The 13,307-nt window shown below is 39.9% G+C and overlaps 2 protein-coding genes across 3 annotated transcripts in view; one reads left to right on the top strand and one right to left on the bottom strand.

The window, feature by feature from the left end:
* Positions 1–534: 534 nt before the first annotated feature.
* Positions 535–12,136, bottom strand: LOC109958790 (TBC1 domain family member 20). Of its 2 annotated transcripts, none has more exons than XM_020597698.1 (10): positions 12,068–12,136; positions 10,803–10,857; positions 10,030–10,160; positions 9,855–9,935; positions 9,179–9,365; positions 8,908–9,009; positions 6,759–6,900; positions 5,672–5,856; positions 4,482–4,591; positions 535–2,731 (listed from the first exon to the last, which is right to left on the bottom strand). In XM_020597698.1, exons 1-10 carry the CDS (start codon positions 12,108–12,110, stop codon positions 2,550–2,552), a joined length of 1,218 nt encoding a protein of 405 aa, XP_020453354.1. In that variant the 5' UTR covers positions 12,111–12,136; the 3' UTR covers positions 535–2,549. The 2 variants fall into 2 exon arrangements, with proteins under 2 accessions (XP_020453354.1, XP_020453353.1); XM_020597697.1 differs by lacking the exon at positions 12,068–12,136 and adding an exon at positions 11,844–12,061 and having other exon boundaries at positions 536–2,731.
* Positions 12,137–12,835: 699 nt separating this feature from the next.
* Positions 12,836–13,307, top strand: part of dgat1a (diacylglycerol O-acyltransferase 1a) — a 14,601-nt gene continuing 14,129 nt past the window's right edge. Inside the window, exon 1 of the mRNA XM_020597631.1 lies at positions 12,836–13,279. Within this exon, the coding sequence (XP_020453287.1) occupies positions 13,061–13,279 (219 nt within the window). The 5' untranslated portion in view covers positions 12,836–13,060. The remainder of the gene's footprint in view (positions 13,280–13,307) is intronic.

The raw sequence follows: 13,307 nt of genomic DNA, 5'->3' as shown, positions 1-13,307 counted from the left end.
AATCTGGCACCACCACCACACTCCCCCTGTATGTATGTGTGTATCCAAGATTACGTGGCACACATACAACTACACAGTAGCATCCTGACTTGTTTGAAGATGACAAACCCTGGCCAAAGCGTTTTTCCCTCCATGTGCATGTCTCAAACAAGGGTAAGCAAAATGCTTTTTATTGATGAATCAGCTGTAACCAAGCATCATAGAAGCACAGTTGCATCCAATTCATTAGTCGTCTCATCTAACCAAGAAAGCATATAGAGATTTCCTAAAATGTTGACATATTCCTTTAAGTTTTAGTCTAATTCATAATGGCTGACCAGGTACAGCATATGTAAAATAACTGGATCACCTCTAAATATATAAAATGTCAGGCTATAATAATCAGGTTTCAGCTACTACATTCATATATTTCAGTTCATTTTCACCCATTAATTAAATACCAAGTCAGGTTATTGGTCTTGAAATAAATACTATGAATTCCACAGGGCACAGAAAACACCAAAACAATAAATAAATAAATAAATATATATACAGTTATAAGGGAAAAAAGTGACCTGTGACTAAAGCAAACATTTTTCTTCTTTCACATACAAACATATGTGCACATGGCATTTAATCACAGTGAATGAACAAATGTCTTGCTTAATGTGGTGTGCAAGTAGACAGGAACAAAGCTGCAGAGGCTCAACAACAACCAAAATCAAATTCCTCACTTATTCGCCTGTCAACTGGTTTGCAGACCAGCTAACTGCTTGGGTTGACTGTTTAATGGCTGATTATCACCAATCACATTCCCATAAACCGACAGTCTCTCAAGAATTCATGACTGCTTTATTAAGTGACCATCTTGTTTGCTTTTGATCTACTGCTCTTCTATATACTGTAATTTTGTGGGCAACGGACTACATAGTATTTGAATTCATATGCTCTCTAGCAACTAAAGTCAACAGGGCAGACTGACTACAAGCAGCAGTGTGAAGCTGTCCGACAAAGTACAGAGAAGAGATTGTTGTGACTCCACTTAAGTTAAAAGATGCAGCGTCTCGCCGACACGGTATTAAAAGCTGATAAATATTTCAGAACATAAGTTGACACATGGAACATGTGCTGTGGTTTCAAGAACCCTGTGCCCTGTTCTGTACATACACGTGTACCTCAGGTAGAAACAGGATGTATTATTAATGTTCGCTTTTCAGGCTATGAAACTGTGCAATTACACTTGGTCCAACAATATCTACAGTATGGGTGATACTTTCTGAGAAGGTGCACATAATGAACTTGTTCATTCATTCATCTTCTATACCGGTCAGTCCCAAACAGGGTCACAGGGGGCTGGAGCCAATCCCAGCCTAATGAACTTGTTACCACATGTTAAAATAAATAGCACTAAAATACATTTTAAACAGCTATGAAGTATTTTATGCTGTAAAAATGCAGAGAGAAATATGATGCTGAAGGAGAACCAAGTATTTGTACTGCAGCTCTGTTGATGACTATTCAGAGTGGATGTTGGTGAAAACCTGCTAAATATTTTAGGAATCTAAAAGTAGTGTGCGTTCCCCATATTCATTCAGCAGTGATGGGCCACAACAGCAAGAAACTGTGGGTACTGTTCACATTTTGGTGCTGCAACAGCATGTTTTGTGCGTCAAACTCTACTGTAAATGTAACTCACTGCCACCTGGAGCAAAGTAATTAATACCAGTCTCAGAGGCACAATGTCCCCCTCCACCCCCCCATCCCCCCCTACTTCTTTGCTCATAAGTAAAAGCTTTCAGCAGAAAACACCACTCTTTAATAATTTGTGTTCATGTGTCACCGTGCTGGCTGCGAGCACTTTTGGCTCTCAGATATGGCTGCTGATCTAACAAGCACACTAAAACACTTTCAAGAGAAATACACCAAAATGAGCATGACAGTTTAAAACAAGTTATCAGCAAAATGATCAGCTAACAGGAACACACTGAGACACATAAAATGGAAGAAAAATAAGATGTGAGCAACAGCCTGAAGGAGCAAGACGCTGCAATTATTTTTCTTTGTGGTCATTTTATTAGGCTCTCTCATTGTTTTGTAGCCAGTTTGCATTCTTTGCTATTGTGTTGTGTATCTTTGTGGCCATTTTGAATCCCTTTTTGTTCCTATAGCCATTTTGCATTGCTTTGTGGTCATTTGATCGACTTTCCAAAAAGAAAAGTTAATAGTCACATCACACAGTGGCCCCTGACCATCCATGCTCACTTGTGGTCTGCTGCATACATACTCAGAAACATAATATACATACTCTCACTCACACATATACACACACACACACAACCTGAGGCTGACAAGTGGTTAACATAACTTCATTGTGGTTGAGTAGCAACAACCTGTTTGGCACCAAGATATCCGACCTCCTCCACCATCCCCTCAGCAGGAGAGACAAGTGTGAAGCCTTCAACATCTGTGATTGCATATATTTATACATTTGTGCAGTGTGGATTCATTATGACAGCAGATGTGCGTCTGATGTCACCGTGTGTCTAACAGTCTAAATCCCCACCGCCACATCAGAACAGTTGTAGTAACACCTCAGGTCCCCAGTCCATGGCTGTCTGAGCCACAGCGAACACAGCTGCCCCGAGCGTAGCGGACAGCCCCCACACTGCCATCTTCACCATCCTGTTCCCTGTCCCCCACAGCTGGCCTCGACCCCGGGACAAAGCTGCTTCCAGGCCTGAGTGTTGAGAGCCTAGGAGCACAGATCAAGGAGGTGGTGTCAGAGGGTGAGGAGCAGGGGAATGGAGGAGTCAAGAGGATTCATAATGCTCAAAGCTGCACCAGAGGATTAAACTGCATTTTGTTAGTAGGACTAAAAACACAAAGGGGGTGAAGGAATGTCCAGACACTAGTGTATGCCTTTGTCTTTTTGTGTGAATCCCTTCTGAGTGTATGTGATCTAAATACCATGTCAGAAGGGAGTTCTATGCCAGCAACAATAAAAAGCACTTGGAAATATTAAATCTTAAATAAAGGTCCACTGTTTTGCTTTTGTTTTTCCCAAAATATTTCGACTGCATTTAAGTGCTTTCATGAGTTTCATCCAAGTTTCCTCAGTTGGACTTTTAATTGAAATTACTTTGTCCAACAAGAGAATGAACTTTCGCCCTCAATACTATACATTACACCAATGGTTCCCAAATTGGGTGCCATGGCACCTTAGGATGCAAGATTATCATTTTTCACTTAGTGTTTTTAATTACATGGCACATATTAGGAATGCCAATGTTAATAACAACAAACAAACAAAACAATATACATAATTAACACAAAATCTGTTAATTAAAAACGGTTTAATATGCAGTTATGCCACAGATAATAAAAACTCACTGTTGCTGGTTGTCACAGTAACATACTTTTTTTCAGGAGGAGCAAGCGAAGGGAAGATTTGGCACTGAAAGCAGCTCAAAGAAAAGCTCATACTTGTCAGCCTTCAACACAATCTGAGATATATTGAATCTGAGCCCACCGACAAAGCTAAAATCAGACTCAGTACTACCTGTCTAATGACCTAACAGACAGGTTGGCTGCTTGTGAAAGACAGGTATGCAGCGATGTCCCACAGTGTGTTAAATGTGCTGTTGCTCATTCCCAACATCACATATGTGGTGACAGACATGAGGGTTGTCCTCTCTGTACACATACTGTTGAATTGAGGGTTAGGTGGCTTGGGCTGCCATGACAAACAATTTCCTGTAAAGGGGTGCTGTGGTCTAAGAAAAAAAAAACTTTGGAAAGCACTGAATTAAACACTTAAGGATTGTAACTTTCAAGTCTACTGGCAACACAGCATTTATGACTGGCTTAACGTTTGGACACCAGCTCGCCCATCAGGCCTGCTGACTCACATTCATCTTCTCCCACAGTAAAATCAGAGCTGCTATAGATCGGCCCTCTGCCTGCTTGTTATGGACTTCATCTTGATGCTGCAAATTGAATTTTAATGAAACTGCAGGGGATGATGTGTATCAATTTTACTATTACATTATTTGGCCTGAGGGGAACACTACAACATATTTTTGATTGCCTGTACATCACAGACGGTGTCAGACAACAGATTTTTACAAAACCTACGGGAATGATGCACCTCTTTGTTCTGTTCTGGGATATTTAAATTTGCACTTGATTGGCCTGATGGGGGTGCTACAACATTTGTTTACTTGTTATTGATTGGCCCAAAGGGGAGCAACATTTGCGGGGGATGACATATTTACTGTTGCCTTGTTTTGATGAATTGTGGTCTCCTGTAAGGCACCAAAGACGTGGGGAACTGTCGATCCATCAAACGATTTTTTTTTTTTTTGTTGGATAGAAATGTTTGGTCTTATTATCTCACAGGCATCTATTCCCTACCTTCAAAGAGTACCCAACAAGAATTTACATTGTCTTCACCCACTGACAGATGTGTCAGTATGTAATAAGATTACAGTTACTATTTTTACCATGACTGGAGGTGGTGGAGCCTTGGGCTTTGGTGAGGCGTTGAAGAACAGAGTCTGGCCTTTGGTGGAGGGTGGAGAGCTGAAATGCCTGGAAGGTGCTGATGGATAGACTGAAGAAGGAAAACAGAGGAGGATAAGGTTGAAGAAGGAGAACAGAGTCTGGTCTAAGGTGAAAAATGAACAGATGGAATGATGTGACAAGATGGATAGAGGATAAACTGACTGATGAACACTGGTAAGGCGAAGGGTGAGAGACAATATGAGAGAAATGTTTACTCAGTAGCTCTTGTGCATAGGAAGCTATGCATTGTGGGACACTAGTATCTTTCAGCATTCGTCAAGGCCAAATGTTAGTGATGTCATTGAACAATGACCCTAAGGCAAACTGAAGGACACTGGCAAGGAGAGACAGCCTGACTGTGGGTGCAGGGAGAGCATGTAGTTTGGTCTCTAATGTTTCCTGCTTAGTAATAAAAAAGTGGAAAAATGGTCTCACACACACTAAATGGCCTCTGCATGTTGGCAGCACCACTGAGTTTTGATGTGTTCTATACAGAGGGAAATAACTCACACTGTAAACAGTCAGTACAGTATCTCACACTTGAGTCATGTGTTCTCATGAAATTATTGACCACAAACAGGTGCCATTTTTGACAACTGATTACTCATCCGAGTCATTTATCACGCAAAAATGCCAAACATTCACTGTGTTCACCTTCATATATTTAATGTATTTCTCTGTTTTCTATCATTGTAAATAGAATATACTTGGATTTTTCATTGTTGGTTGGAAACAAGTGACATGAAGACATCTGGGAAATTGACAGTTTACACAGACTGATCAGTAAGTCAATTAGCCAACTGGCAGATTAAAAGTGAATGAAATGAAAACAGTCATAATCGCAGCTCTCGAGAATAAGCAGTTGACTAAGAAAATACCATGGCACAAAGATGGCAAGCAGAAGAAAAAAAAAACAAGGATTTGGGTTTTGCCCATTTGTTTAGACACTTGGATGTAAACCTGACCATAGCAAGTACATTTTATTTATAGGTTTTAGTCAAAATCAAAAGTTTGTCCTGTATCACACAGGACACCTACTATCCTAAGACACTCAAGTTAGAGAAGGACAAATTCAAACATACAAATTAAATAAAGTATGACCCGTCATGACATCTTGTTGCCCCCTCACCTCTTGCGAGATTGCAGCGCTGCCCGTTTGGCCAGTAGTGATGGAGGGTACTGGTCAAACAGCTCCTGGGACTGGCCAATCAGAAGTTCATATGGGAGGTCCTGGGGGATGCAGGAGAGGAGGTGGTGGATCATAGCCATGTCGCACTCTGTCTGCTTCACCTCCCTCTCTCTATGCAACACAATCTGAGGAAAAGAGAAGAAGGGGTTGAAACTTTTTGCCCTGAAGCAGTTCACTCTGGTCAAACATGAATTTGATTCTACATATTGTTTATTAGATGGTTTCAGTTCGGCATGTGAGGCAGGGAGAGTGCTTACAAGTAAAAAGGCAGCTGAAGAGTTAAACCCCATGCTGAGCACTGCACCAAGCCTGGGAGGAAACATGAACTACATTCTGCTTTGTTGTTTCACACACTTCAAACAGCGCTCTCACCTCTGCCCAGCGCACACACACACACACACACACACACACACACACACACACTTTAACATTCTCAACTGCAAACAAGCTAAATGTGTACAATTATACACACTAACCCTTCAATAAAAGGCATCTTCTTCATATACACATAAACACCTAAACAAACAAGCATGCATGTACTGTAAATAAAAAGAATGCATCATTTCCATAAACACACATATCCATGTCCCAGTGGGAAGCATTTATGCAAAGTCAAGCAGTAAGAATGAAGGCAGGAAGTAGACAGAAGAGGCTAGTCCAGAGTGGAACAACAAAAAAGTCAGAGATATAAAAAGTGCTTTTACTTTGAAATCAAATTCTCTCCCAGTCCTTCTAAGTCAAGCATCAACCTTGTCTTTCCGTTTCCTGATGCAGTCCTCATCCTTTTTGTTTTTCCCTTTGTATCGCTGCCTCTATCCCTCCAATTCTCTGTACTCCTCTTTCATTCTCTCTCTCCCCTGTTCATTAAGAGGTATCTAATTTACTAGTCCAGTGACTTCACAGTGCCCTGCCTCTGTGTGTATGAGGTACATTTATTCATATGTGAGCGCCCTGGATTACTGACAAAAAACAAAAACAAAAACAAAAAGTCATTGTAGTTCATTTCCCGTTAGCCTTAACCCCTCACCGTAGCAGCGAGGTAGATGGGCATCAGTGGATGTGAAGCCAGGAAGAAGTCGTAGAGTCTGAGGGTGTGTCTGAACTCTGAGAGGACATGTCCGTACCATGTGATGAGCCAAGACAGAGCAAAGATGGTCCCCACCTCCGCTCTAAAATAAAAAGGCAGACACACAAAGTAAGGTAAATGTAAAAACACTTTAAAGAACATATATACCAATTATTATTCTATTTTTAGTCTTATAATTCATTCTATCATTTTTTTCAACAGTGCCGTGTGTTTCTTTTATATATCATCATCTTGACTTTTAATGTCATGTATTTTAATAAACTAGCCTTGCTTTAGTATTTTTGATTCAATGCTTCATATAATCTCACTGAGATTAAAAGTACATTTTAAGTGTGTTTTAGGAAGACTGTATTGCCAATAAGTTAAAGACTAATAACATAAAATAGAAAACTGATAAATACAATGGCCATTAAAAGTCGTATATAAATAAATTAGCATATCAGACTTGACATCCCGCCTTCCAGGCAGTCAGTGCTTTCGCGAATGTATGAAGATGAACTTGAAAAAAACTAAAACCCTGCTTGACAGCGATAATCCATCAGAGGGAGAATTTCTGTGAAAAATGGTTTTCCTACTGCAGTGAAATTAATGAAAACCAACAGTTGACCGGAAGGCAGTACTCTCAGAAAAGCTGTGATAAAACATACTGTATGTGCAATTTATAGTCCGTCACAAGATTTCTATCAATTTTTGTCATTTTAACTAGAAAATTGTCAAAATCATTGATCAGGAGGAAGTGGACAACAATCAGATGCCAACAAACCATCTCTGAGCTGAGACAGGAGTTGCAAACTAAAATTACACACCTGAGTGATTAAAAGCTTAAAAAGGTTCATAAGCAGACATCTGATTCTATATTATTTTGTCAAACACAAGTACAAGCGATCTCATCAAATCATTTCCATCCCTTTTAAAGGTTTGGCTTTATCCCAAGGCACTGAAACACTGGAGCTACGTGACTGTTTCATTACATCACATGGTTACCAAGCTATAAAGTTTTGCCCTTGACATAATACATATTTCTTTAGCTTCACATACTGTTCAGAACCTTCCTTACAATGTCCCTTAATATGTGCTTACCCAAATAGGTAGGTTTTTTTAACAGAGTCTCAAGGAAATTGAAGAATCTGCAAGGCTGTGGATGAATACTGGGTAGGAACATTCAGGGAGGAAGTGACAGAGGAAAAGATGTCTGTCTGAGTGACGGACAGGATTAGGGGCAAAAAGATGTACAGATAAAATAGTGGAAGTGAGATGAAACAAAGGATCAGGGAACAGGATAAAGAGAAGAGAATAAAAGAGGAAGAGATATAAAGGAAAGGTAAGAAGAAGAAAAAGTGCTCATGAAAAACAGCATTCCAAAATTTTGTTGTGTATCCTGCTGTTTTTCTGAGAGTGCAATGTCTTGCTTCTTTTGTCCTTTTTGTGTTTGTGTGAGCTTGTATGTGAGTCAATGCAAATATCAAGGCTGCCAGCACAGCATCAATTATGAAAATGTAACAAGACAAAAAAGGTAGTGAAGATGCAGACATACACACATTCGCATTAAAATACCTTAGATGGCAATTTATTGACCTGAATCCTGATTACACACACCAACACTATCCTGCAGTAACTGGTTGTTTTTTAACATGTTTGTTATTCTTATTTTAATAAACTGTAAACTGATTATTTTCATTAACCATTTTTGGCTGATTTCACCGCAGAATTTACCAAATCAAGGTAAAGGTGGTGCACACCTTGATGGGATTTAAAGGCATCTGAAACAGCTGTTGGACCATCTGTCACTAGAATGATCCAGTGAGACCACTAATGATGAACATTCACTTGTTCCAATTCAACCACAAAGCGCTCAGGGCTTTGTCTCACTGTGAAGTTCACAAGGAAAACACTCATATGCCCTCTAGTGGTTGTTACATTGCATTACTCTCATTTGTCAGTCCTACACTATGTGACTTGCTGTACAGTTTCCATTTGTTTTAGGAAATGGGAGCTAGGTAGGTGCTAGCTGCTACTGCTTGCAATTAACTGTACAATTAAAAAGTGTGTGTGTGTGTGTGTGTGTGTGTGTGTGTGTGTATGTATGTACCTGATCATGAAGTCATGTAGTTCTGTATCGACTTGTTCCAATATAGGCATCAGATAGTTTAAAATGTGTTTGGTGCTGTCCATGGTAGGATCCATGAAATCTCTACAGACAAAGACAGACAAGTTATATAAATATTACAAAATAATAATCATAACAATAATAACTACACAATCACATGAAATATGAAGAAAATATATTCCTAGAAATCACATATAATAGTGAAATGACACTAAATTCTAGATCAGGGGATTTCTCTTAAAAACTATACAACCTGAGGTGATATCTGGACAGTGTGTCCAGCATTGCAATGGCCATTCGCTCCCCAACTACCAGCAGCAGAGTGACGGCCACATCATGGTAGCCCTGGTAGTAGTGGAGCTGAGGGTTGCGTTTCAAAACCTCCAGTATGATGTCTATCAGCTGCTCCTGCAGTACTGCTCTCTCTGTGGATGGCATACCTGAGAGAGACCCAAGGATCATCAACCACACAGTGTTAAAACTTAAACATGGACAGAGCAGCATTATTGCAAAAGGCCTGCTAGTGAGTCTGTGTGTGCTGTTGTCTGTAATACTTGTTAAACAAGTAAATACATAAACCTAAAATCTTTACAATAAAAACAACACACCAAGTCATAATCCTGGAAAATGTATGTCATTATTGTGGATGGTTCTATAGTCGTGGCCAAAAATACTGGTGCCTCACATTTCTGTGAGATAACGCACCACTTCTCCCAGAAAACTGTTGCAATCACAGATTCTTTGGTATTTTCATGTTTATTTCTTTTGTTTGCATTGAAACAACACAAAAAAAGCAGAGAAAAAAGCCAAATCTGACACATTCCGCACAACTGCTATATAGTTATGTAAATATAGGTGCAGTTTGATAAATGGCATCCTGAGCTATACTACTATCTTTAAAGATAAACACACAAACCAAACACACACACCTTTAGGGAACCGCTTCATGGACCTTCTGACATCCAGAACTACCTGGTTGTAGTCTTTGTGGTTCTCCCTCACATCTCGGCCTACGAAAGAGAAACACTGATATTATAACTGCTATTAGAACAAACAGTAGTATTTCATCATTCCAGTCAATATTAGTATTGATCAACCACAGACCAGGTTTATGTGGTAGACCATACACATTGATGTTCAGCAGTTTGGGCCAGACTTTCCTCCTGAGTTCACCAGTGAGCAGCCCTCCCTTACTGGCTGCTGCTCTCCTCAGGGTCTCAATATCCACTGGATCTCTGTACAATACAAAGTCACAATTAGAGACTGCTCCCTATAATGCACAGCTTTAATGTTTGCCCACACTGCAAAAAAATCTTCATCTTAACCTGTTCTCATCTCACTCAAAAAAAAACTGCTAGTGTCTTTAAATTATTTATAAGGTTTCCTGCATCTGAAATGCAACATGATACGCGCCCACATGTGTGAACGCAAGTTGTCCCACATTCCTCCTGACACTGAAGTCTTCAGTGTCCACGTCACACTTTTGCTCTGGGCATGTGTGAGTAATCATCATGTGCGAAATTAGCTCAGTAAGGAGTGATGAAGGTTAATGTCTCTTGATAAATGTGTGCCATATTAATCTGGAAAACTGTGTAAATCTTAACACCCAATGTATTGTATTCACTGTGAAGGTGCTTGAAGATGTCTCCACTAGAATACCATACTTACATTTTGTGCATTTCAATGTAATTAAATCATTTTTTATCTGATATCTGAGGGTCTCATTATCCGTTAAAAAGCTCAAAGGTGTGCACCTATAGTGGTTTTAAAAGAGAAAACAAAATTTGCATTTAAAACAACTCTAATATGTCCCCCTGGGTGCAGTTCAGGGCAGAATGCATAAACAAACAAACTGTAACTGATGATATAATTTTAACCTGATCAAAGCCTGATGGATCTCAGCCAACTTCTGTTTCCTCCCACAGTCTGTTTCTGTAAAGGAAGGACAGGGATGGGAGGATAAGAAAAAAGGAACAGGAAAGGAAAAGGCAAGAAAGAGAATACGTGAGGAATAAATAAAAAAATAGAGCCATAACAGAGTGAAGGGAAGACAATGAAAAAACAGCATCAACAGACATTGGAAGGAGACAGAGACACAAGAAGTTGAAAGGGGGAGAAACAAAGAGAGAAAGATAAATGAGAGGAAAGATGTCGAGCCACTGACTGCCTAATCCTTTCACCTTCAGCTGAAAGAAATAATCAGCATACCATTAAATCACAACATATGTCTTTGTACTTATCTGTACATTATGCCTTGTGTGGTAACTTGCTATTTTTGATGCACTTTTTATTTAGATTTTTCTTAAACACAATTTGCACAGGCAGAAAAGATTTTAGGGGTTTCCTTGATATCTTTCATGTAAACAATGCCATCTGATCACAGTGAGTCACAAATACGACCATAGTTATGTAAATGTTATGCACTGAATTTAGTTCTAGAGTTTGAGTGGTTAAGGGTTAAGCAAAAATCCAGTGCTGTGTGATAAAATAATTTATTACAATTGTTTTCTGGCACAATAAATACAAGGACAATTTCCATCTGTTCTCTGCCTGGCTGACAGCTGTGAACTGCCCAAGTTGATTGACTGGCTGCCACGCAAGCAGCACTTGTTGATAAAGTGTACTCTCCCAAAACCTTTGTAAACAGACAGACAACGAGTAGATGCAGATTGACAGCGGACAACTTAATTAGTGCATCGGGCCACATTCAGTTTGTGTCAACCGGCTGTAGTATAGTATTATAGTTCAGTGATATTTCACCGCTTAGTTTAGACTGGTCAGGTTTCTCTTTGTGCACACAACCGGTCGGTAGTAATGAGTAATGCACAAACTGGTTCTGATGAAAGAACAAACTTGTGTTATTGGCCAGTGTACGTTTATGAAAAACTACCTAGCTATTGTGGTTGACTTAAGGTTACCTCTTGTGACAGAGCCATTTCCATTCACTCCTACTCCAGCGTTGTGTTTCTTCCTCTTGAGACTTTTCATTCTGTTTAAGAACTGTCTATCGAATAACTAGATTTATGCCGTGCCATAAGTGTATGAACAAGCAAAACTTGTGTCTCAAAACTGTTAAAATACCATTACTATCTGCGACGACGAGACAAACAGTCGCTACTAAGCTCCGAAGGGAGCAACCTACCATGAGATCGTCCTGCTACACTGTAATTGGTCAGAGAGGACATGTGACCCAGTGCAGAAATGCCATTGGCCTTCATTCGACTCGTAATGAGAGCGGACTTGGCTGCAGTTTTGTAGTTCTTAAGTTTGACAAATTGTGGTTTCTTTTATTTTAAGTTAGAAAAAATCGATTGCCTTTTTAAAAATGTGGTTAATTTTTTCCACTAGGTGACAGTAAAGCGCTATAACTATACAGCTGAAACATGGAATATATCAATATACTATTGTTTCAGTATTCAATAATAAATGGGTTTATTTTCATTAACTCAAATGATTAAAAATGTCTTTTCATCTATCAATGGATGGATTACTGAACAGGCCTAAAGTTCCAAAGCATTAGGGGGCCCCTGTACTGCAGCCTCTATTTGTAATGATTTTTAACATTTCTCGTTGGAAAGTCAATCCAAAATGTATAAAAAGATGCAAACAACCACAAGAAAGACAAAATGACTATAAGGAGACACACGCGAACAAATAGTCTAAACAAACAAACAAATAAATAAAGTATGCACATACTATACTCGTCTTACCCTGTCAAAGCAGATAAGATTATGGTACAAAATTTGTTATGTTATAGTATGTCGTGTTATGTATTGCTATGCCAAAAGTTCCGATTTACAGTGGTTTGTGCCCATTTAATAAAGAAAACGTTTTTAAAAAACTGAATTTGTAGAACGGCTAATAGGAAAAGATTTGCGACTTGGCTCGTTGCGACTTGGCTCGAAAGGGGGATGTTAGCTGAAAAACCACAAACCTGGCAACCCTACTGACAATTGCACCTTGAGTAGTAGCGGTGAAACGCGGTCTTCATTAGCAGCGTTGACGCGAATTGAGGCGACTTAGGACGTTACTGCTCTCTTTGTAAGGATACGCAGAAGAACGGAAAGGAACCAAATGACAGCAGTTTAATCGGCAATGTTAGGCAGGTAAAAAACTGCGTGACTGTAGCCGCGACATGAGTGACAAAGCCGAGATGAGAGGGCCCATAACTCGCTGGAGGAGGACGACCGTCACCGGCGGTGGAGCGCCCAGCGTGAAGCAGGCGAACGGGACTAAGTGTCACGATGTTGGGAAGAAACTTCCACAGTATATCGGTGAACCCAATACAGAAGCCGAGGTATCCGGACCTGCAAGTACCAACGGGAAGGTGGACTGGGAGATGGGGATGTCACGGCCGCCGCAGCCCCGACGGCCGCCCCACA

This window comes from Monopterus albus, unplaced genomic scaffold (genome assembly GCF_001952655.1).
Source record: "Monopterus albus unplaced genomic scaffold, M_albus_1.0 scaffold34.1, whole genome shotgun sequence".
Classification (NCBI taxonomy): Eukaryota; Metazoa; Chordata; class Actinopteri; order Synbranchiformes; family Synbranchidae; genus Monopterus; species Monopterus albus.
Note: the sequence above shows the minus strand (reverse complement) of the source record. Positions and strands in the feature narration are given on the sequence as shown.

Coding starts and splice junctions, on each gene's coding strand:
- LOC109958790 (XM_020597697.1), bottom strand. CDS start 11,913: ATGAAAAGTCTCAAGAGGAAGAAACACAACGCTGGAGTAGGAGTGAAT. Junction 9,010..9,178: donor CTGTCCAGATATCACCTCAG/GTTGTATAGTTT, acceptor CTTTGTCTGTAG/AGATTTCATGGATCCTACCA. Junction 5,857..6,758: donor CCATCTACCTCGCTGCTACG/GTGAGGGGTTAA, acceptor TCTTTTCCTCAG/ATTGTGTTGCATAGAGAGAG.